This window comes from Drosophila ananassae, chromosome 2R (genome assembly GCF_017639315.1).
Source record: "Drosophila ananassae strain 14024-0371.13 chromosome 2R, ASM1763931v2, whole genome shotgun sequence".
Taxonomy (NCBI): domain Eukaryota; kingdom Metazoa; phylum Arthropoda; class Insecta; order Diptera; family Drosophilidae; genus Drosophila; species Drosophila ananassae.
Window position 1 is genome coordinate 18,738,852 of NC_057928.1, and position 24,762 is coordinate 18,763,613.

The 24,762-nt window shown below is 44.6% G+C and overlaps 3 protein-coding genes across 3 annotated transcripts; 2 read left to right on the forward strand and 1 right to left on the reverse strand.

Moving 5' to 3' along the window:
- The first annotated feature begins 761 nt into the window (after positions 1 to 761).
- Positions 762 to 3,428, forward strand: LOC6506948. Its single transcript, XM_032454779.2, has 3 exons — positions 762 to 991; positions 1,126 to 1,942; positions 2,000 to 3,428. The coding sequence occupies exons 1-3, from the start codon at positions 857 to 859 to the stop codon at positions 3,337 to 3,339; spliced, it is 2,292 nt and encodes a 763-aa protein (XP_032310670.1). The 5' UTR covers positions 762 to 856; the 3' UTR covers positions 3,340 to 3,428.
- A 254-nt stretch (positions 3,429 to 3,682) lies between these two features.
- On the forward strand, positions 3,683 to 15,662 carry LOC6506949 (cadherin-23). The gene is made up of 8 exons (XM_001956898.3): positions 3,683 to 3,884; positions 4,849 to 5,181; positions 9,342 to 9,706; positions 9,767 to 11,526; positions 11,583 to 13,197; positions 13,250 to 13,552; positions 13,610 to 14,751; positions 14,810 to 15,662. The coding sequence occupies exons 2-8, from the start codon at positions 5,010 to 5,012 to the stop codon at positions 14,934 to 14,936; spliced, it is 5,484 nt and encodes a 1,827-aa protein (XP_001956934.1). The 5' UTR covers positions 3,683 to 3,884; positions 4,849 to 5,009; the 3' UTR covers positions 14,937 to 15,662.
- A 4,954-nt stretch (positions 15,663 to 20,616) lies between these two features.
- Positions 20,617 to 23,658, reverse strand: LOC6493043 (basic helix-loop-helix neural transcription factor TAP). The gene has a single exon (XM_001956897.3). It carries the CDS (start codon positions 23,283 to 23,285, stop codon positions 22,089 to 22,091), a length of 1,197 nt encoding a protein of 398 aa, XP_001956933.1. The 5' UTR covers positions 23,286 to 23,658; the 3' UTR covers positions 20,617 to 22,088.
- Between the last annotated feature and the right edge of the window lie 1,104 nt (positions 23,659 to 24,762).

Here is a 24,762-nt window from a genome sequence, read left to right on the forward strand (position 1 = left end):
TATCAAAAATAAAAATGTAACTAGGGAAATAAATATATTAAATATTTTACATTAAAATAATAACGGGAAATCAAAGATAATGTGGCTTGCAGAAAAAATAACCGCGATGCTGAAACCTCAACAATAAAATATTCGAATATTTGCACGCATTTCCATTCAATTTGGACAACGGGAAATAGGAGCAAGCCTAGTCCGGAAGATCTAGTGGTCTTGTTAGTGACTCCTCTGCCTGTGGTTTTCATAAAATATTGGCTTTTCCGACTTGGATAATCTCTTTGTTGCACCTATTTAGGTAAACCCTTCGAGGTAGAGAAACTTTAATGGCATCATAATAATACAGATTAGATTAAAATAGCTCCTTAAGCCCCTTTCCCTTTCGATTTCTGGCAGTCTTTAACTGATTAGGACAAATCAGCTCAGAACATGAAAAGTAATGCAATCTAATCCTCCGCCAGAGCATAACCACTTCGGATTAATGGTACTTGTCTACCTGCTGTTGGCATTTTCTAGTCAGCTCGGTGCGATCTTCATAGATTTTCATGGTCAGTGCGTTTTTTAATATCTCTTTCGTTTCCACATGCCTGGGAGCACGAATTCGCCTGAGCAATTAATTTATTCGTCATTATTTTTTGTTTCGTTTTTAGCTTTTTAGCTTTCGCAGTCAAAACACTATTAAACTTTCTAATTAAGTTGCATTTGCTGCACTTGCGCTGCTTGTAACCGATATAACCGCCGCTTTTTAGGCGCTGCCAGCTCCCGGCTGCACTCAGTCATCGCCGCGATCCGCGATGAGGCAGCAACAGCAGCAGCAGCGGTACACACAGACACGGTGATAGGCTCCGAATTTTCCGGTAAGATGTCCATGCAGTCTGAGAGTTCACAAAAAGGAGTGGATATTCGTAAAGGAAAGGATTCTGGAGGATCAACAAGAAGCGGCACCGGCGGCGGCGGCAGGCGGTGGATTATGGGCCTTCTACTGGGATACACAATTGTGAGTTTTGTTTTGAGATTTAAAAATATTTAAGTGGAAAACAGTTAAGTTGGTTATTCATCCTTTAAATAAGAGATATGTTAGGGTGTTTCCATTGCTTATATACCATTTTTTCTTTCTTCTTTCGTTAAAAGATGTCACTCATGGTAGTCAAGGTCGCCTCCACTGCAGCTCTTTACCACAAACACCAAGAATCCGGCAACGCCATTGCGTCCTCGGCCGAGGAACCTGCCACTGCCACAGAGGCAGCCACCAGTGGCGACGACAGCGATAGTGACATCGAGAAGATGCGCGCCAAGTTGCAGCAACTGCAGCACGAACAGCAACAGCAATACCTGCGCCAACAGCAACAGCAATTGCAGCTTCATCTGCAGCAGATGCGACAGAGTGGCGCAGGAGGATTAGGTGGTGGTGCAGCAGGGGGACTAAGTGCTGGCGAAACTGCCTATTTATTGGAGCGTGCCGACAACAGCATCGCACCCATCTACGGGACGTGGGGCACGAAAGCGCGACGGCCGTTGCACGCAACATCATCACTCGAGTCCGACGACGCCCATGTCTACGAGCGCCTGCCCAAGCGATCCGCCACCATGACGCCTCTGAGGGGGCTGGCACCCAGAGATCAGATGCCCCGACCACCCCGTCTTGCCACCCAGGACATGCAGCTCTCGCTGGGATCCCCGTCACCACCGCCGCCACCCACCACTGCGCTACTGAGACGCCAATTCTCAGAGACCCCAGGAACCAGGGCTCAGAGAGAGGATGGTGGCTTCAAGCCGAAGCCCTTTCACTTTCCCTACGACGGTCCCTTGCCAGAGCAGTTCTCCAAAGGAGAGGGCCGTCCGGAACTGAACAACATCCAGGATATCCTGCAACACTTGCACATTTCGGGAGTGGCGCCCAGCAAACTACCACCCATGGTGATGATGCCCACAGGATTGCATATTGCAGGTAATACTCTTGAGAAGCCTTTAATTTCAAGTCCAATCTTTAATTTTATTATTTCAGGGACCTACAAAAACCTGAAAGCCAGTGGCATTGGAAACTTCTTCCGTAGCAAGCGCAACAAGAAGCAGATGCAATTCAGCATTCCCTTCCCCATGTCTTCGATGGGTCACCACATTGCAGGGCCCATGACCCTGCCGATGATGATGCCCCTGCCCATGCAGTGGTACCCGCCGGGTGTGTTGCCTCACCAGCGGGTGGCCATCGATCAGCTGTACCCCTACAAGCCGCGCTCCCCGCAAGACGTTAATCTGCTGGCCATGCAACCGCTGGGAAACACCAAACCCGTCTCCAAAAAGAAGAAAAAGAAGCAACAGCAGCAGCAACAACAATTGCTGGAGCATGGCAGTCAGCAACAGCAGCACTTTGTGAGCGATCCGTTTGGGCAGCCGGTTTTCGCGATTAATGCCACCAGGCAGCCAAAACACACGCGGATACCATTTAAGGTCAACTTGGATATATATCCCGTTTTGCCGCCTTCGCGTCCTGCCTCGGTATTGCATCGGCATCCTTTCCAGCAGCAGGACTATGTCTTCCCCTCGGCGGCAGCCTTGACCGGAACCACAGCCGCCGCCTTCCAGATGCCTGGAGGACATGGCATCTATCAGACTCCCTTTAAGTTCCCCACGCAATCGCCTATGGTTTTCCCAGATCAGGCCACCAGATATAGTCAGCAATATCAGCAGGCCCAAAAGTATCCTCCGCCGCCGAAGAGCATTCTACCGGACGAAAGTATCTATGGAGGGCAGAAGCAGCAGGGCCAAGTTGAAAGCCACACCAATCCCATCATGCTGCACTTGAATGTGTTTCCCAAACAGAAGCCCACTGCCAGTGTAAGGGTCTCCACGAATCCTTTCCACAATCACAATATGCGCAATACCATTCAGTCCAATGATCTGCCGCCTCCCCATCCTCCGAGTCCCATAGAGCCCAGGAATGTGATTACTGGGAACAACACTCAGTTGCAGCAGCAACACCAACAGCAGCAACATCCGCACTTGCAACAGCACCAGTTGCAACCCCTTAACCAAACGCAGCAGCAACTCCAGCCACAAGTCCCCGGAAATCGCTCCAGTTCTATTTCCCGAAGCGATCACCTGCCCCTCATTGACTTTGAGCATCCCATTGTGGCTGCCGAGTTGCCGGATCCGGCCTCCCTAACCTCCAATATTCGGCACAATCCCCAGGATTATGTCCGCTATAGAAAAACTCCGGTGGATGAGCATTATAGTCACCAGAAGAGCGCCAACATCGAGCAGCTGGCGGCGGAGGCTCAGACAGCTTCACTTTTCCGGTTTCCTGTCGAGGATCTCATACAATTCCAAGTGGACGATGCTCTATAGGCCGGGAAATAAACAAACTAACTACCCTAGTTGTACTTAGATTTAGTTAGAATTTCTTTTTGGAGAGAATGCGAAATAAAATAGATAAATTATAATATTATTTTTATTGAAATACCGACTCTGAATAAAGTGTTAACTTATTGTCTTTATATTAAAAAATGTCTCTCTAAACAAAATACATTTTTTTGTAGCCTAAAATTATGCTATTTATAATTTCCCGCCTTTTATTGCCAATAGCTGTGCGCGTGCGCGAAATCCGTGGCAAAAACAGAACCGGCAACAGCACGAAACCAGTATTCGGGGCAGCTGAGAGGCAGCCCGACAATGTGAGATATTTATCCAAGAACGGGCAGCAACAGGTAAGTCCGGCCAGAAGGTAAACGAGCGTCGCTCCGTCAAGTCGTAACCGCGCTTCAGTTCGAGTCGAGTCGAGTTCGGTTGGCGCGTATCCGTATCCGTGAGATACAAGATCGCAAGCAACAACAAGAAGTTGCGAGTGGCCTGGGCAAGATCAAGTTTCGGACCCTAGCGTCATCCGTTTTGCGGTTAGTGTGTGTGTTTTTTTGCGTTTGTTGGCCAAAATCGAGAAATACCAAAATCCAAGATTCAATGTGAAATAGTTTTGGCTTAAATGGGCATTCCATTCCATTAGTGTTAATTATATGTGGTTTACTGGGACTGTCATTTGGCATTGCTCTGCACTGCACCACCCCGAAAGAACTTGTTTGGCATTTTGCATTTATTTTTTTTGTTGGATTTCGGTTCGGGCCTGTTTCCTTTTCTCCTCGTTAGCTGTCTCCGTCTCTCTCTCCCATTTTTGTATCTTTCTGCTGTTCTTTTTTGCCCAAAACAAGAACTCATAGATACCTACTACCTGCACAGGGAGAAATTGCTAAAAAGATATTAGAATAAACTGTCTTAAATATCTCTATTGCCACTTTCTAGTCCTTGGCTCTTAAAATAAATTAATTTTATAAAAATATACTATTACTTCCCTTTTTTCTCCCTGTGTATTATAGCAGACTATGCCAACCAGTCTTCTGCGTTTATTTGTTTTTAGCCGCTTTTGCACACTCCCTTTACTCCTCTCTCCCTGCCTTTCACCCATTCTGTGTGTGTGCGTATTTGTATCTGGATGGAAGAAAGTCATCATCTTTTAGCCACATTTGCCAATGGCCAAGAAATGCCCAATGATCGGAACCGCCAGACAGAAGCCGCAGCATCATCATGTGCCACTTTTCACATGTGCATAAAAATAAAGTGAAATCTTTTGTCCGCTCCCCCTGCTACTAAATTTCTTTCTTGCTTCCCGATAGAGCACCTCTTTTTGCACACCATTTGTGGAATTAGTGGAATGTGACGAGTGCTTGAAAAGTTCAAATGGCAAGGCTAAGATAAACAATCCAAACTCTGCCAGCTCAGCCATTCTCTCCATTCGGCAAACAAGGCCACCTGGGGGGGCGGTGCAGTGATAGCATTGAAAAATAAATCTGAAGTTTGTGTTTACAGTCTAAAGAATATAAGTGAAGCGGAGTGCCTTAATAAATTGAAGTAAAATCGAAACTGTGTCGTTCTAAATGTGCTAAAGAGTCGAGTAAACAACATCGAAAACTGACAGCTAACGGATACCTGGATATTCAACTAACGGCACAGAAATTAGCAACGGCAACATGTTGCTGCGGCTTCTGCTGCCGTTGCTGCTCTTTTGGGGCCCATTAGTGGCCATCGCCGCCGGCCAGTTGCTGAATCATCCGCCGCAATTTGTTCCCGGAACGGGGGACATGTCCCGGTTCAGCCTCTCGGAGAACACGCCAGTTGGTAGCCCAGTTTATCAGCTAAAAGGTAAATATATTTATTCATTTTAATAGAAGATCCAGATTAAGATACCAGATGAAAATGCATTAAAGTCGCACTGCTAACCTACTTAGATCAAGCTAATCTTGGCCAAAAACCAAAGCTCATCTTCAAAAGCAACCACTACACTTTTTTCCACTTCTTCAAAAGGTAGAAACACATATTCTTTGTACATATCTCTTTAACCATTTATCAGGTAATCAGTCCTATAAAAAATACCTCTCCTCATCTTACACTATCTCGGCAAAAAAAGAACAATCTCATTTCTGGGCAGCTGTGGGTTCTGGGGAGTGGGAGTGGGAGTCGGTTGTGGAGCTGACATTGCATGCTCGACATTTTATCAACATGTGTAGTACGGGGCCGTCACGTTTCATAATTTTATGCGGAATAGCTTCACGGCTTTCATTGCAGCTATATATGTATATGGGTGGAAGACAATGTACACCAATAGCCCAATTCCCACGCAGTTTGCGGCAAATGCCTTTCACTGGCAATAGTTTGTTTTGTTTTAGCCCGGTTTGAGCCAAAAACTAAAACAAAGATGGGTCAGACTGAAGGGGAATGTGGGAATCTTGGCTTATTAATACTTATCTGGGCTTAGGATTTGGGAACTATTTGCGCAACATGGTGTCGAAAATTCCAAGATGGATTGTTTGAGAGTTGAAGACTAATAGTATTACGTTTTAGGCCATCTTGGAGCTCAAGAAATATCAATTTACAAAAAGCATTAAACTTGAAGAGGCAGTCACGATATTTTTATACATTTCCGCTAATAATAGATCGGTAATGAGTTTGAATAAAATTGGCAAGTAGGTCAGATGAACATATAATTATAAATAATGGAAGATTATCTTGTATACCCTGTAAAAATATATATAAAACAAACAAACTTTTACGGAGGTATCACCTCTTCGATTATTAAAAAACACTCTTTACAAAATACCTCTATAAGAGCTTGGTAATAATTTTGTAATTTGGCTTTTTGGACATACCATACTACCTCAAATTACCAGTGCTGACTTTCATTTCTTGGCCAGGTCTGTTTTTGGGTTTCTTGGCTTGTGGCCACCTACTTCGGGTCAACCTTGTGCGGGGTATTGGATTTTTGTGGTAGCTGCACGTTTTCAGCCACACTCGTATCTCACACTCGCCGGAGATACAGATAGATATGCGATTGCATAATGCGAATGAGTACTAAAAAAATGGATATATATTTCTGCGGATTTGCAAGAATGTGCGATAAACCAAGTGCAGGGAGAAAAAAGGCAAGAAATGTAAGTTGTAAGGTTTTTAAGTTAGCTCGTCCAAGAATGCACCTGGCCAATAAATTAACAAACAAAAAATAACAAAGACAACAAAAGATACATATGTATCTGATAGGTGAGCAGGCGGAAATGCATTTGAACACGTTTGTGCGTAGCCGCCGAGATAAGTGTTAGTCGCTGGAGATAATGTCGAAGATATCTTCTGTAATGGCTCTATTAGATGGAACCGAGAATGGAAACCCAACACTTTTACTCGAAGCGAGAGTTTAGCAATCAATCGAGAGTTAAGAGTTAGCATGAATATAAATGATAAACTAAACCAGTTTTATGATTAGCGATGCTTGGAGAGGTTTTGGGATTCTAAGTTAAAAATAAAGATTTAATGTCTTGCAAGAAAATTAATACTTCTGTCTCTTAAGACTCATAATTTAACCAAAAACTAAATCCACCTGACAAATCTTGTTTGCACCTGCCGACACCCTAACACAGAGCCCCAGTCGTTGTCCCAGTTACAGATAAAGATACAAACACAAATACAGATTCAGATACAACTGCAATTTGATGCCCCGCCGCTTGGTAACTTCATAATCAGATGGAGCATTGTCTTAACTGGTTAGCGTGTGCCAAATCGCCTTGGATGATGTGCCCGCCCAATGACTCCGCCCGCCACGGGCTTATTGCATCTACATATATCTGTAACTGAGACCCAGACACAGATGCTGGTGCAGATGCAGATGCAGTTCAAGATAAAGATACGTGGCCGGAGACTGGGTGAGCGGCCTGGCAGCAGGTTAGTTTTGCAAGCGAGGCATCCGTGAGATACAAAACACGTTTGGTGGTGCGTTTTGCGTTTGAAATCAAAAGTGCCAATGGAAAAACTGACCAGGCCAAGGAAACTGCCTCTCGGCCTAAACGGGCAGCCAGGAAGCGGCTGCAACCGGAGTCCGTAATTCAATTCCAAGTGCCAAACGTTGCATAACTCAAAAGTCCACTGGGACTGCCTCCTTCTGGTGTCCGCCCGAGTGTTGGCCAATGTTGGGATTTAATTACGTGGAATATATATCTGAAAAGCTAACCGCTTAATAATAGCCCATTCACCAAACGACCCCAAACAATTGTCCGAATTTTTACACATGGCGTGAGTTTTGTTTTCGCTTCCCTCCTTCTCCATGGCGGCTTATCCAGTTTTCCATGTGTTATAATAACCAAAATATTAACAAATACGCTCCGCCAAGCATGAAATCACAAATTATTTCTGCAACAGCAGTAACTACCACAACAATTACATCTATCCTCCCTCGAAAATAGTGAAAAGCGGGAGAGCTTTTCTTCAACTCGCACGTAGTTGCAATTACTGTGTTCATTCAGGTTTTCTACTTTTCCCCCAATTTTCAAGAAAAAAATAAATAATAAATCAAGTATTCATGTGTACACAGACAAATCATACGCAAGAATTTCTTAAAAAGAAAAGAAAACAAGTTGGAGTGGGTTTTGTGATTTACTGGACTTGTGATTACCCTGGGTTTTTGGGGGGATGGGCTTATCAGATCTGATGGAAGCTAAATAACTAAAACTTAGAAGTTTAATAAATAAGAAAAAATATATATTTATCATATTTTTAATATTCTAAAGTTTCATAAATGCAATACCATTTTGATCCTCTCATAAATCTGTCAGAAGCCTTATGATAAAATAATCTTAAAATATTAATTTTTCTTCGTTTATAACTCCATTAAACAACGTCTAAAATGGATAGCAAAATTGTTAATAACTTTATATATCTACGAGGTATTGAAGTATACGACTCACACTATAAGTGGAAACCCAAAAAAAAACATTAACAAAAATTATTAAGTGCATTGAAAAGTTGAAATGGTCACTCACGAGCCAATGTAAGGGGAGTGGGAATGGATATGGTGATAAATGTGGAAAGGGGATCCGAGGTTGCCGACCGCAATTGGTATGTTTGGGAAGTACACAGAGAAAAATGAGTAAAAAATTAATAGAAAACATACTAATTTCAGTGCTATATGAAAACCTTTAGCTTCATAAAATGTTATAATTATTCCCATTGACTTTTCAACGTAATTGGTATGATTAACCCAAAGACTTCTTATTATTTTCTTTCTGTGCCCTAAGCTAGAGGAGCGGCTGCGTTGGCTTCCCGCTTTGAGTCATGTTTTTTGTGGTCGAGCTGCAATTGTTGGTATACTCTCGACCCGCTCCCAACTATTCCAACCAATCTATCCACCATCCCCCCTCAAACTTGAAAAATTTGTCTTGGTTTTTTTTTTTTTTTTTTTTGGTAATGCCAAAAGCAGTTTTTCCCGACTACTTATGGGTCTCTATTTTTACTTTGTTTTCCCCATGATTGCTTTGGTAGAATTTCTTACTCGAAAGTAATTTCGAGTTGCCCCGAGCTGGAATATCTTGGGTCTGGCCGGGTCGTAGATATATTTCCTGTTATTAGAGTTACCTGACAGAGAAAGAGAAATTGCCGTGGAATGACACAATCCACTTAGGGCTGGATTTAGGCCCCAGACTAGCCAAGTTAGTTGCCCCAGTTGCCGCGTAGAAGAACTCCCAGGGAAACCGCACTCGTGTGGAAAAGTCGGTTGTGGGAACCGAATTAGCATTTTTCATACGCTTTTACATAAACTGGCGGCTCCGATTATATTGTTGGAATGATCTACTGAACGACTTCCCTCGAAGTGACAGTCTATGACGCCGGATCGTATTACTTAAAGTAATTAAAGCACCGAGCGTGTCTAACTCCGGCCGACCGACAAACTAACAAACCTTTAGTGACTTATAGGTTTACGTTTTCTGCTAAATAGTTTAAAATACTTCTCAGAATTCTTTTAAACATTTTTAAAATTTCAGGAACTGATCCCGAAGGTGGCCGTCTAAAGTACAGCATCAGTGGTCCTGTGTTCTCCGTAGACCGTGAGACGGGAGTGGTTAGACTTCGACAGGAACTGGATCGCGAGACCCAGGACTCGGTGGAGGTCATCATCAGCATCACCGATGAGGGTGTCTATGGGACCGAGCCCAACACGGTCTCCCAGAGGCGTGAGATTCCTGTGAGGGACTACAACGACAATGTGCCCACTTTCCTGGGCAGACCCTACACCGCCAGTGTCAGTGAATCCCTGCCAGTGGGTGCAGAACTCACAGTGGAGCCACCAATCATAGTGATTGATAAAGATGAGGGAGTTAATGCTGAAGTGCAGATCAAGTGTGTGGAGGTGAGTCAATGGATTTCTCAGTTTTACTTTCACAAATATAATTTTTTAAATATTTTTTAGGAAAACGACATTTGTGAAATATTCGAAGTGAGGGCTGTAAAGATCTCCGATGGAAACTACACCGCCCGAGTGGCTCTGAAGCAGGCCCTGGACTTTGAGAGTCGCCCCTCCTACATTATGACAATCTCTGCCTCGGATAATGCGCTGGACAATCGCCTCTCCTCACTGGCCACCATTTCCATAAACGTTGTGGATATCCAAGATCAGCCTCCAGTCTTCACCAATGCCCCTTATTCCGCTACCGTGGCAGAAAACACTCCTGCAGGAGTGAGCATCCTCACGGTCAAGGCTATTGATGGGGATGTGGGAATACCGCGGGAAATATTCCTGTCCCTGGAGGATGAACCCTTTGGCCATTTTGAGCTGGTACCCTTCGGAGATCCCCACGACGGCACTGCTGTCTTGCAAACCACCTCGGAGCCTTTGGACAGAGAAAATGCGGAGATACTGCAAAATGGAGGAGTCTATGTCTTCTCCATCAGAGCCACTGAGCTTATCGATGGAGCCATCCCGGCCGAGTATTCTCTAACCAGAGTGACCATAGTGGTCACAGACGTGGATGATCATGAGCCCACTTTCAGCGCCTTGCACTTTAATGTTTCCATCACTGAAAACTTGGGCAATGGAATGCCCCTGCCGGGTCTATCGATCTTTGTGGATGATAAGGACATGGGCGAAAATAGTCGCTATCAGCTCTCTCTCAGGGATGTGGCCAATTCCGCCGGAGTCTTCGCCGTTTCTCCCACCGAAGGACAAGGTCGAACACCAGTGGTGGTCAGAGTACTGAATACCAGTCGCTTGGATTACGATGTTTCCGATCCTGCCCAAAGGAAGTTCGAATTCGATTTGGTGGCCTCAGTTCAGGGAGTGGAAAAGGCCTCGTCCCGGGTAGAGATTCACCTTCTGGATGCCAATGACAATGCTCCGGTCTTCGACCAGCCCACTTATCGCTTCACAGCCGCGGAGAATCTCACCGCGAACTCCCTTATTGGTCATGTAAAGGCCACCGATCAGGATTCCGGGGAATTTGGACACGTCCGCTATGTCCTGAAGGGCTTTGGTGCGGATAACTTCTACGTGGATCCGGAAACGGGTGGCTTGTATCTTCAAAAGCCCCTGGATTACGAGAAGCAGAGCAGCTACAGCCTTACAGTGGTGGCTATCGACGGTGGCCAGCGGGAGTCGAATGCCAATCTATTTGTCGGAGTCATCGATGTCAACGACAACTATCCCAATTTCGAGAGCAAGGAGTACAGTCGCACCATCCGGGAAGGCGCAGCTATCTTTGAGCCACAGTTCTTTGTCCGGGCCCACGATGCCGATGGCCCCTCCCAGGGAAATGGGCGGGTCAAGTACTCTATTGCCTCCGAGAACAGCATAGCTGGGAACGTATTCCGCATTGAACCCGAAACGGGAGAGATTGTCATCCAAAAAGCAGCGCGCTCCATGGATACAGAGCGCGGGGAGTATGAATTGGTGGTCTCTGCCACGGATTATGGCATTCCTCCTTTGACCAACACCACTCGAGTCCTTGTTCGTGTGGGTATTTCTGGAAACCAAAGACCTATTTTCAGAGGACACTTCCAGAATGTTGAGAACCTTCCCATAATAGGACCTCCCAGCTATAGGGTCTCTATTCCAGAAAATGCTGCCGCAGGTTCGAATGTGACTTCCGTGTCTGCCCATGATCCTGACGGCTTGGATAGTTTGCTACGCTACAGGATTGTGGGAGCTAATGATAACTTTGAAATCGATGAAGTGTAAGTACGCTGTCATAGATCCTAAACTAACTTTAATCCAAAAAATTTAATTATAGCTCTGGCTTGATTACGGTTTCCCCTCAAGCCCGCATCGATCGTGACTCGAATATGAATAGTTTCGAGATCATTGTTAATGCCGTGGATTCGGGTACACCTATACCGGAAACAGCCACCACTACGGTCTACGTCAATGTCAAGGATATTAATGACGAGCGTCCCAAATTTGAGCAAGCCAGCTATGCGGCTTATGTCTCCGAACGCACCGCCGTGGGAGAGAGTGTCCTGCGTGTCAAGGCCATCGATAAGGACCTGAATTCCAGGCTGGAGTACTCCTTGGTGGGTCCCGTCCAGGCCACCACAAAAGCTGGAGTCAGTATCACAAATAGGAGCAACTATCGAGTTCAGGAAGCATTCCGTATCGACAGCCAAACGGGAGAGATTTTCGTCAACGGTTCCCTGAGACACGATGTGGCCGCCATTATTATCTTCACAGTTCGAGTAAAGGATCTTAATGCGGAAGTAGATCCTGAAGGTCAGGTGGACACCACGGAAGTGACCGTCTATGTGCAGTCCTTCCAGGACACAAACCCTGTCTTTAAGAATCCCGGATGGAGCAGCTCTCGCCCGGTGATCGATGTGAAGATCAAAGAGGAGATGCCCATAGATAGTGCCCTGTTCATCCTCCAGGCAGAGGATCCTGTGACCCATCAGCCTATCACCAGCTTCGAATTGATTGAACCAAAGGTGCCGGACTATTTCCAGGTAGCGGAACGCACAGGCGAGGTGATCCTCAAGAAGCGATTGGACTACGAGGCTCTCGGGGAATCTGGTCCAGAGTTTGAACTCCAAGTGAGAGCCAATAGCGCGGATCGCCAAAGGAGCACTGTGAGCCGGGTGAACATCACAGTGGAAAATGTAAACGACAACAGTCCGAGATTCGAACAGGCTTCCTACAAAGCCACCATCATTGAGAACAGACCCCATCCCGAACGGGTCATCCGGGTGAGAGCTCTGGACAAGGATGCTGTGCTCAACGCCCGGGATGAGCGGTTGGGCTACCACAAAATCATCTACTCCCTCCAAGGGGAGCACGCCGCCCTCTTTGAGATTAACAACACCACCGGCGAGGTGAGAGTGGCCAGTGGTCAGGTGATCGACAGAGAGAGGACTCCTCGCATTATGCTTCAAATAAAGGCGGAAGACTCCCCTGGCAGTCCCACGGATGCCAAACAGAGTGTGGTGGATCTTCTAATCGAAGTCCTCGACGTAAATGACAATGCTCCAGAGTTTACAAGGAAGAAGTACAGCACAGTGATTCCAGAGAATGCTCAGGTGGATTCGTTTGTCCTCCAGCTGGAGGCCACGGATGCGGATGAGGGTCTAGGAGGCGAAGTACACTACGAACTGGTCAACGAGGGCGAAGCCAATGGGCTCTTCAAGATCGATCCCAAGAGCGGCTTGCTCTCCACCCGAAGAAATCTCACTGGCAAGGGACGCGCAGATCCCTACATCCTGATTGTTAGGGCCCAGGACAATGGCAATCAGGTGCCCAAGCAACCTACTCTCTCAACCGATACCGATGTCCGTGTGTTCATTGGCGATGTGAGTGCCAACGATGGAGTGCCTTACTTCGTGGCGCCACAAGTGGGACAAATGGCCAATGTTACGGAGGTACGATTATAAAAATATTATGGGACAACTAATTTATCTTGAGTCTTTACAGAACGCTGTGGCTGGAGCTCCTGTATTCCAAGTGATTGCCAGAGATCCTGATGACGAAAACACACCGTCGGGTACCATTACCTACCGCATTCTGCTGGACACTCCAGATGCCGAAGCTTTTGAAATTGACGCCCCCACGGGACTGATTACTACCAAGATGCCTCTAGATAGGGAGAGCAAGAACATGTATAAAATCCTTCTGGAGGTCAGCGATAATGGGCAACCAAAGCAGTCGGTGACAAGGATTCTGCAAATAGCAGTCCTTGATGTGGATGATCACGAACCGCGTTTTGCCAGAGAAATTGTAAGTATTGAGATTAAGTAATATGGGAATTTAGTAATAACTGATATTTTTTTTAAGGACGAAGGACCACTAACCATGTCGGTAAAGGAAGAAGAACCAGCAGGAACTGTTGTGGGACAATTCAGCGCCTTGGATGAGGATATGGGAGAAAACGCCGCCATCGACTACGTGATCATTGAGGGCAACAACGAGCAGCTGTTCACCATCCAGCGCACTAATGAGAGCCTGGCCATTCTGAAGACCCAGAAGCCCATAGATCGGGAGCAGGTGGAATCATTTGTCTTGACCGTAAAGTGCCTGAAACTGGGCGAACCTGGTTACAAGTTTGTGGGAGACCCATACGACCGCAGAGATCCCTCCCACTTGCGGATCTCCATTAAGGTCCTGGACATTGATGATAACTTGCCCGAGTTTGAGCAACCGGATCCTACGGTGGGCATAAGGATTAATGTGCCCATAGACACTGTGGTGACCACTTTGAGGGCCACTGACAGGGATGCCGAGGCTCCTCCCGTTGGTGTCTCCATCGAAAACGTAACCTTTGTGCCGCAATTCTATAAGAGGACTCGCAAACTGGCTGTGGGAAATCTCCAAAACCTTTTCACTCTAAACAACCGGACTGGAGAACTTCGTACGGGAGGGTCCTTTGCGGACTATGTGGATGGATACTTCCTCATGCGGGTGATGGCCAATAACTCGGCGGAACCCAAGAGACAAGCATATAGCAACCTCAAGGTATTTGTGATCCGCGACAAATCCTTATTGAAGTTTGTTTTCGCTCGTCCTCCCAACGAGATCCAGCACAACATCCGACCATTCCAGGAGCAGCTGCAAAAGAAGCTTAAGCCTTTGGGCTTGGAGCTGCATGTTCTGGACACTCAGGTCTTTACTCGACCGGACATGAGCCTGGACTTTACGGCCACCAGTTCCTGCTTCCAAATGTTTAAGAACGGACAAGCCTTATCCTTCAATGAAATGCATAAATTGATGAACTCGCAGCAGTTGCGACAGGAACTGATAGACACTTATGTGGCCTATGGAGTAAGTGAAGTGGAGTCCTGTTCTGTGAGAAGGACCCATACAGCGGCTCTTTTCGCCGGAATGCTAACCTCAGCTGGAGCTTGGCTGGTTTTCCTGGCAGCTCTCATAGGATTGGCTGCCTTGATTTCCTTGTGCACAGCCTGTTGTCTCAAGAAAAAGTGAGTAATCCTTAATTTGAATAAAATATTATTGATATAATGATCATATTCTTTACAGACTAAAATGCCATAGTAAAAGGAGCCTGCAGGCCAGTTTAAGAACTCCCACAGAACATACTCCCACCTCGTACAGCTACTCCATGCCCGCCGTGCTCTACTCCGAGCCCATTTATGGGCCCTTGTAGCCACAGCTCATCTTCTGTACGATGAGGTGAAGAAGCTGGGACCAAGGACGAAGGACCAGCCACTGACCACCAACCTAGTAGACTAGTTCCCAAGACTTAAGCCTCCTTTCGCGGCAGAGGAGTTACCAAAATGTCTCTGCAAGGAGCATCTCCTCTCAGCTGCGAACTGGGACTTTGATCGCAGAAAAGATTGGTAGACGTAGAATGCCAAATCAGTCCATATATATAAAGAAATATATAGGAATATAAAGACATAAGCTAAGCATACTATGCGCGTGATCTAGAACATTTAGCATAGGTTAGTATTTTAATATGTAAAGAGCAAATAGTAGCAATTATCCAATGGAAAACAAAGCATAGCCTAAGTTGAGTCAGTTCTTTGTGTCATTGTTTTGCGCGATTTTTGTAGTACTTTAGTGGGCCTGGAATGCATTTATTTTAATATATTTATCTTATCGTCTATTTGCCCACAACATGTTAAACAAGTGCAGAATAAATATCACTCCGAACGTAGCCCAATTCCAGTTCCAATTCAATCCTCCGGCACGAGGACCGGAGCCAAAAGTCAGGCCATGTGCGTGTGTACCGAAAATGAGTCCCTCGTTTTCAAACAGAACGCATATGCTATTTCTCCATTAAGTACACGTAAATATATTTATATAACGACTAAGTATAGTTTGTCGAATGTGAACATGTGTGCAAATAAATTCTATTAACTATACAAAATTTGTAGACAGCCTTGGCGTGGGTTTCGAAAAATGGAAAGACATATGAAGTGATATGCAAATGCGTGGTCGTCGCAAATTATTAATTGAAAATTGTGAAAAGCCGTGAATAAGTGACTGATTAATTCGTTTTTATCGGGATAAGCTAATGTTTAAATTGAAAACTAAATTAAAAATGCTAATTGAAGAAGTCCATCTTGTCCTTCCCATGGAGTTCATTATTTTTAAAGCCCTTCAGAAATTTTGAAGCAAAATTTTAAAAATATTTTGCTCCCAGGTTTTGATGAAGATCGATGGAGAATCGGTCCACAAATCATTAAAGGTATTCCATTCAAGAATCGGATGATTATCGCCAAAGATACAGCATTTGCTGGGGACCATATAGTGGCTCCATGCATTTTCGAAGGGGATCCTCCAGGAAAGTTGACAAAAAATCGACAAATCGATTAAGGTATTCCGCTCAAGAATCAGATGATTATTTATTCTGATATAGCATTGGAGCCTCCAAAGGAGTGATAACTTTGCATGCCTCCTCTTCTGAACATTATCTTTTCTTTAGGGCTAACTAAAAATTAGCTATTAAAACTAACTATTAAAATTTAACTTAAAATTTTACCCAAAACTCCAAAGAGGAAGCAATAATAATAATGTTACTCAGCTCCCCTTGGTCACATTTAAGACATAACTTGCGAAGTCAGATGCTGTCATAAAACCCTTTTCCATTTTCAAGGACTCTCGTCGTACCATCATACCATAACTCAAGTTGTTAACGAGCTGCTCTGGATTCCAGTTTCCAATTAAACTTGCCGTGCTTGGAGTAATTGCAAATTCAGATTTTTCTTTTGAATTCGTTTTGGAAAAGTGCGCCACTATGTGGGCAAGTGTAAATGTAACGTCCTAGACAAACACATCCTGGCAGGACCTGAAGAGTGAGACAGGGGGATGCAATTGCAGGAGAGGGCAGAGAGGGAGGGAAAAAACCCATAAATAATAAATGTTGTTAAAACTAATGTGCGGCGCTCATTAGCCCAAGGCAACGAATGAGTCCTGGAAACAGGGGATGATGCTGGTCCTGCCCCGATCCTGTCGAAGAGAAAATCAAAGGGTGCAGATGAATCGGGTTCGGGGGTTGCTGCTTAGTACTACTCGTACTCGTACTATCGACTTATTTTTATAACTTTTTAAAACGAAACAACATCAACAACAAGACAAGCTAGACGGCAAGGTATTCAGTGAAGTGTTGACCTTTGGGGGTGGCTTTTCCCCCAAGCTCCGAGAAAATACTGTAATTAAACGTGTTTCCCTTATGATTTCGTTTTTAAAAGAAATTTTACAATTAACATAAAATGCAACCTTGATTGTTTTACCCCGCAGTATTCGGGGCTTATTGTCTCTGACTTGTTTTTGCCAAATCACCTTCCACTTGAACAGTGATTGATGAGGCTGACAGGGCCATCCTCATAAATCACACTTCAAATGCGAGTAACAAAGCGGCTTGGTGGTACAACATTCACGGCGCCAACCATCGAGACCTCTAAGTCTAGTTAATCACCAATTAATACCTCTGGTTATGTGGATAGTTTGTGGCGCCAAGAGCTTAACTAGAGACGGTTTCATAAATTTTATGTTTAGTTATCAGGTTACTCAAAAATAAGTAAAAGTTCTTCAACGAGTCCTTCCAAAATGTAACGTATTTTAGCATTGGACATGTGGCACCTCCATGCAGGTGTCCTAGTTGCTGGGCACGAGACACAAATCAACTTTTTACCCCAGATTCCCAATTCCGACAGCTGGCCAGATGTCCGACTGACAAACTGACAAACAATGCAAACAATTAATGACTGAGCCCTGGCATTTCCCTTCCGTTTTCCGGAGCAACAAATAGCCAAAAGCCTTGCGTGCAGGAAAGAAAATCATAACGGTCGCTTTTCGAGGTGCCAGGGCCATAAAAAAGGACTTAGGAGTTGCGGAAACACCCCAAGTTGCGTAATTGCAGTTAACTACTTGTTCGGCTTTTGGGGTAATTTTTTGGCAATTCCTTCTTTTTTTTGCACATAATTTTCGGATTTTTTGTGCCGAATTTTCCCGAACAATAGTGGACTTACAGCGGGATTTTCTCGCGAATTTTTGGCCTAAGCCGGAAATGGAATAAAACCAGAAGCGTCGGCTTAGGATCACGTGCTGATGAATGAGACTAGCGAAAGGATTTCCCCTAGGATCGAGAACCCTATTACCCCTGTTTACAGGGGGACTGTTTACTTTCAACAATAACTAGGCATGAAACCGTTGTTTTGCCGACATTTTAGGGCTCGTGATTTTTATATTTAATTCATGCACAAACGGAGCCGGAGCCAAGGAGGTAACAAAAAATTAACAAACATCAACCATAAATTAGAAATGTCAACTTCATTATGCACATGGCGCTGCATAGTAATTAGGCAGCTTCTCCAGAACTACATATAGATTTATGACCACTTGATGAACTGCAGCTGAATTCGAGTCTGAATCCGAGTTGGTTTCCGGGGGGTTTCTCGCATCCTCTCGCATTTCGTCCTGGTTCCTGGTTGCTGGTTTCATCTCATTTGCATAACAATCAACTCATCGTTTGTGGCACTGCTACCAGAGCCACCACTCCTTTTTTTTTGGTATTTCGCCAGGACGAAGGGTGTCCTTTTCGGGCACTGGCAGCGGGTGTGAAGTTGTAAAGTTTAATGGATTGTTTGTCTAACAGTTTATTCATTTGGAAAAGGAATATATTTGAAATGTACGTTTCTTTTTTTATTTTGCCATTTACTGAATGTTACTGGCTTTAAAAAAATGACTCTCTTGTGGGGTTGCTAAGATTTTCGAATTAGGAAATGCCACTAAATAATCATTCAAGTGTGCAGCCATATTTTGTCTTCAGCAAAAGGAAATGTTGCATTTTTTAATGACACGCTTGGCTGAGTTTCAACTTTATTATCTTGAGACCCAATACATTGAATTTGAATCTAATTTAAGCAAGATACTAGAATCTAATTGCTTTTCCTTTGAGAGTAAAAATATATCAGTAGCATTTTAGAAAGCAATCCGCAATATTTAATTTTCACCCTTGTAACAATTTCTTCCGCAACGTGAATCAAATTTTCAGCTTTTATCGGAACATGATCTCAATTCGATTTGCCTAATAGAGGACCATGGAGGATATAGTTATCTGATTCCTGATTTACATGTGTTACCATTTTCATGTTTTTATCCCTTTGCCCAGTCAGTGCACCACTTTCTGGTACAACAATGTGACATAAATCTGCTTAAATTTGACTAAAACCGCTTTGATCGGATTAAAAATCAGGGCTTGCATAACATTTTACAGTTTCCCGCTTATCCACTGAGCATAAATGTGCCATATTGGCCTCAGTCGGTCCTTTCGGGAGAGGAAAGGAAACAAAATAGGGCCTGCCCGGGGTTCGGGAACTAAAATGTAACAAAATACTCGAACGGCTGTTTGTTTATCCAATGTTTTTCGGTTAGATGAGCACACAACTCGATAGCGGCATAGGTACGAAGGACATACGTGTAGGTACACAGTTTTTTTGGATCAGTATCGAATACACCCCGAAAAGTCCACGTAAACATCAACCAGAGAACGTCACAGATTTCACAGATAAACCAATTCGAGCAGGGCAATGAATGGCAAAAAGGTCGAGCAACTTGCCGCTAAAAAAGCGAACATGTATCTGCAGCACCAGAGCGAATCTCAGCTTGTTGTTTGATCAGGGAACCCAACATACAAAAATAAAGGGGTAAAAACATCCTGAAGTCAGCGAAGGGTATGAGTCTTTGCACGTGTAAAGGGAAAGGGTTCGGCAAAAAATGTGTGCCAACTTCTTGCTAAAAAGGCGTAAAACAATCAATTCAGCAAATAAAATTCGATCTGCGAAATGGGAATTGCGATAAAAAGGGCAAGGACAAATTGCCGTAGAGCTGTCTGGGATGAAACGTTGTGATATATGATCTAAATAATTCATGTTTGTCCTTGCGAGGGTTAAAGGGTAAATGTGACTCGTTTTTTTAAACTTTTGACCCCCAAAACCAGTGGAATTAATATTTATAAAATATTTTCTTATACCTTACTGTTCCAAAGTATTTGTGATATTCTTCAAATAATTTCTGAATATCTGAGAAGCATAAAATATTATTCCTTTGAGAGTTACTTTTCTATTCCTTTTATTGTTTTGGGGGAAAATGGAAAAGTTCCTAACAACCATTATTTTTATCAGATCGATAAAAAAATTATTTCGAAGGACACTTGTGATTTTTTGCTTCGCCAAATCTCAGAAATATTACAAAAAACAAAGCTATTCTGGCTATCTGGGATTCGAGCTCTCCAATAACCACCAAACCGTATCCTTTGTAAACTCTCATCGGACCGCAGATGAATTGCCCTCCAAGGACCTGCACTTGACGCAGTTAAAGGTACGCAGTACTGCCATTGTGTTCCCGCCTTTTAGCATGTCCATGACAATTTGTTTCCATTTTGGTTTGCTTATCGCCTTATGGCCATCGCCAAATTGTTTTCCTCGCAGGCTCGCAGTGCATTAGCATTCAGGATCAAATAAAAAGAGGGAGTAGTCGTCATTGAGCCGAAGATAAGAATCGAAACGCAGCCACCCTGCCATGGAGCAGGCAGCTTGCTAATGATGCCAGCAGCCCGTACCAGGTTTCATCTAACACACATCCCTTCCCGGATTCCCTCAGCCGGAGTCCTGGAAATTGAATGCAGCTTAGCTGGCTCACCCGCTGCGTATTTGCGCCTTTGCCACACAACAGGACAACAGGACAACGGGCCCATGCCGGTCCCAATAATGATTATTGTAAAGATAAATCCCCGACACCTCCAACAAAGCTGCTCAAATGACAAACGTCGGCTTAGAAGATGCAACACAGGCCATCTATTATAGCCAGAAAATACTGTAGCCAGCAGCTGATATTTTATTAAATCGGATATATATTATTCCTATGAAATATGTAAATAAAAAGTTAAAAGAAAATAAGAATGGTAACTTAAGCCGTACTAGAGACACTCCAAAGATGTAATTACTGATTTAAGATGACTGAAGTCCTTGCCAGAGTTTAAGCATCCTTGGCATCCTTCCTCACCCTTGCATGGTAACGGAAAATATCAGTCAGCCTTCCAGTCGTCAGTCAGTCATTGAGTCAGTGAGGCAGTTAGGCATTTGGGTATTTTTCCCTCGACTCTTGCCGGTTCGTTCAACTAAATAATTTGAGTGGCATTCATGCAGGTCCACTGCCTTTCGTCCTTGCAGCTCATATTTCAGGATTGCCCGCTGCTGCTGCTGCTGCTGCTCCTGCTCCTGGTACATTCGTTTTGTAATTCCGTGGCGTGGCAGGTGACGGGCGGGCAATCTCCGGGCATTGTTCGAACTCCGAACTCAAGGAACTCACCCCATGTCGAATTTTAAGGGCGCAAAAATGCCCCCTACAATAAAAATATACACACATAGACATAGAGTAAAGCCATTCCCTTTATGTGCACTGCAATATACAATATTTATTTGAGTTTAAGTCCTTTGTTTTGGGATCTCAAATCCGCACGCATACAGATTCCCTTCTCAGGGTTGTTTGCCTTGGCTACTAGTATTTTTGACTTTGCCAGGAGTTCTGTAAATTCCCCCTCCGATTAACACAATTTTCTGGCTCGTTTTGATCGTCAACTTTATTTGCAAAAATAAATTATTATGGCTTTACATCGAAATTCAATCTTATCACCTTAATGTTGTGGTCCTGACTAGCTCGCTTTCCTTGCATTGCAATAATTGATATAGAATCTGGCGTAACCTACATAGATCATCGATTGTACAGTCGACTATGGCTAATACCTGATATAATGATAGAGGTTAAGACTTAATGCTAAGATGGCAAGGTACTTGGACAACCGATTTGTACTATATACGTAGGGATTTGTTTGAATATTTTAAGAAGAAAAATGCTTTTTAAATTAAGCACTTTAATTCCAAATATTATTTAAAGATTTTCAAAAAATAAATCAATCTAAAAGTTAGTACCAATCTATCGATTTTTCTTTTAAAAATCAGATTATAAATATTGAAATTCTTAAATGCTAAGATCGAATAAAGTTTAAAATACTTTTAACCACTAAAAAATTTTAAACTCTAGAAGATCTTGGCATTCTATTAGAGACCTCATCCATGATAAATATCAACTGACTTTTTTAGAAATTCGAGGAAAGTGACATAAAAGAAATCCCCGGATAATACCCAGGAGTTACTTTGATAGATAAAGTAAGTCGTGGGGATTATCAGTTAAGGAAATTCTTCTAAATCAGTTCCCTGCCAAGCCCCTTAAAATATATCACCCGGAAAAACCTCCTAGATAAACCCCAAAACTCCATGCCCTAAAATATATGCTATACTTGTGGAGCAAACGGCTTGTAGTGCGACTGATCCTCCTGGTAATCCTTCCAAGGCGGCGTCTGGGTGTAGAAACTGCTCTGCTGGTGCATTGATTCGGGATTCGATGACTGGAGATTGGCGGCTGCATCGAAGGTGCTCCGGAAGATGTCGTACTTCTCCTGGGAAAACTGCGGACTGGCATCATGCTGGATCGGAGAAGGCTGGATATGAGGATGGGGATGCTGTTGCTGTTGCTGGTGATGATGGTAGAACCGCATGCTTCCCGTAAAGTCAAATCCAGGTGGATGCTGTTGTGATGGATAGTCCAAGCCCTGCTGATAGCCCATTCCCGGCGCTGCCTGCGGATCCTGATGAATAGGATGCATGGGATTCCCATGTAGATGGTTGAGCGGACTCTGGCCGTAATGGAACATCCTGCCACCGAACATTTGGAACGGCTGAGGATTTACGAAAAGCGCATCAAATAGCTCCTTGGTAATCCTCTCTCCGCTCAGCGTAAAGTTCTGCAGCTTCTCCAAGTCCAGGTTGATGGTTCCCCCGCTTTCCAGGACCTGCTCCAGAGCAAAGATGTAGTTGTGGGCGAAGCGCAGGATCTCGATCTTGGTCAGCTTTGTCTCCTCCGGCAACGAGGGCAACGTCACCCGCAGTCGCTCCAAGGCATCGTTGAGCGTGTGCATCCGATTCCGCTCGCGATCGTTGGCCTTCATCCGACGGACGCGCTTGATCCGCACCACCTGGGTGGGACTACGCGACCTGGTTACCCGGTTCTTGCCGACGGCGTATTTCCGCTTGGGGCGCGGTGCATCCGGATCTTCGGGTGACTTCATCGGCGTGCTGGTGAGTAGCGGATCGAAGGCTCCGGTCGAGGCGCGACTGTTCAGGTGCTCCACCAGAGTTCTTCCGCTCCGGGTGCTGTGATTACTGCTGGTGTCCAGCAGTCCCACAAATCCTGCAGCGGCCGGAGGGGAGTTGAGTGGTGCGGCTGCATCCCAGGCTCCAGATCCAAAGGGTACCTGCGCCGTCGGAGCTGGCGGAGTTCCGTCAAAGTCCAGACGCCGGCGGGAACTTAGATGGACCGGATCCGTTTCGAAGCTCTTCTCGTAGCCACTGTCGAAGGAAGCATCGTCGTCGTCCTCGTCAAAATCGAAGGACTGCGAGGCCGGCGTGTAGCCACTGTAGCAAGCAGACATGATCCCAAGGATATTCCGTGTAACTGTGTAATTGTATTCCTGTGGTCACTATACGCTCATTTCCGATTTCCGCTTTTTAGAGTATCGCTGGTCTCGTTTCTCGTCTCGCGTGCCCGCACCAACTAAAAGCTGGAATGGAGTGCGCACCGGTTTTATGTGCCAGTCAGCCATTAAGCCCGCTGATTTGGGTCTGGTCTACAGGCTGTTCCAGCGGTAACAACCCTCGGCGCATTGTCGTCGGTCGTGGCGGCGCCATAACACACAAAACAGAGCACAGCTCTGCAGCTCAAATCCCAAAAGATATGCGCCGTGATTGTCGCCCGGGGGTGGCTTTTAGTTCCTCATCACCACCATCACCACCACCACCATAGCTCAGCTCGCTCACTAAGGAAGTACGGGCCAAAACCTGGCGGAGATTCATTCCTGCTACCAGTCAGAATACGAGCATTTTTCACGCTCTACCGCCGAGCGGTGCTCTCTAAGCCAATCGGAAGGATGGCTGAGTCCGAGGATCAGCGGCGTCGCCAGTGGACTCATCGAAGCTTAGGCCCCGGAGATTGCAACATGGTTATACCCTTAAAAAGGTTAGTATGAATTAGTTATTAAATATCATAATATTATTATTAAAGATTACTATTCTCTTGGCTCAAGATCAGCAATGGACTAAGGCTATATCATATACTCTAGCTCTAGCGGTTAGAATCTATATAGATTCTTGGACTTAAATAAAATATATATTGAGGGAAAGGTTCACTTTTTTAACAGTATATGGTTTAGTAATCAGTGTCCTATTTTCCAAACAAAAAAGAAATTTTAAAACGTACTTCAATAAGAGTATTTTAGAAACAGTGTTTTGTTCAATTGCTTTTTAATTTTATCGCAAAGTTCAACTGAAGTAAGCTTAATGCGATTGCACTTCGAACGATTCAATTACCCGCAACTCTTTCGGTGTTTTTGCCACAAAACCACAATAATCGTTTAGGGCTTACGCTTGTCGCTAAACGAGTTAGTGGCACGTGGCCAAAAAGGATACCCACTTCACCCACTTCCGAAAATGCAACATGTGCACAGTGTACCCCGCCTACAAAGCTTAAGTACGTACCTCCCCCATATCCTTTACATCCTTCTGATCCAGGCGTTGGCACGTGCCGCGGTCTAACCGGCTGCTCAAGTGGCCAAGTGTGCCAGCTCAGTGGGATTTCTATCTATTCGCAAGTTCTTGCGAGGAGGATCTAAAAATTGCAGATTGTACAGGCCAAAACCGGTGACACGTGCGGATTTGTTATGATATGCGGCAATCGCCACCAATTACCAACACGTGAGCCTTGGGAACTCGAGAGTGTCAAGGAGGCTAATTGGATAATGGGACTATGAAGAGCTTGGAGAAATGGATCATAATTGAGTACCCGTGGGAATTTGGGAAAATATATTAAAAGGATCCTGCTCATCATATATTATAATGATTTTAAATCTATAT

Excerpts from the sequence above, each read along its gene's own strand:
- LOC6506948 (XM_032454779.2), top strand. The coding sequence starts at position 857 with ATGTCCATGCAGTCTGAGAGTTCACAAAAAGGAGTGGATATTCGTAAA. Across the intron at positions 992-1,125 it reads TTCTACTGGGATACACAATT|ATGTCACTCATGGTAGTCAA; the intron begins GTGAGTTTTGTT and ends TTTCGTTAAAAG. Across the intron at positions 1,943-1,999 it reads CACAGGATTGCATATTGCAG|GGACCTACAAAAACCTGAAA; the intron begins GTAATACTCTTG and ends TTATTATTTCAG.
- LOC6493043 (XM_001956897.3), bottom strand. The coding sequence starts at position 23,285 with ATGTCTGCTTGCTACAGTGGCTACACGCCGGCCTCGCAGTCCTTCGAT.
- LOC6506949 (XM_001956898.3), top strand. The coding sequence starts at position 5,010 with ATGTTGCTGCGGCTTCTGCTGCCGTTGCTGCTCTTTTGGGGCCCATTA. Across the intron at positions 5,182-9,341 it reads CCCAGTTTATCAGCTAAAAG|GAACTGATCCCGAAGGTGGC; the intron begins GTAAATATATTT and ends TTAAAATTTCAG. Across the intron at positions 11,527-11,582 it reads AACTTTGAAATCGATGAAGT|CTCTGGCTTGATTACGGTTT; the intron begins GTAAGTACGCTG and ends ATTTAATTATAG.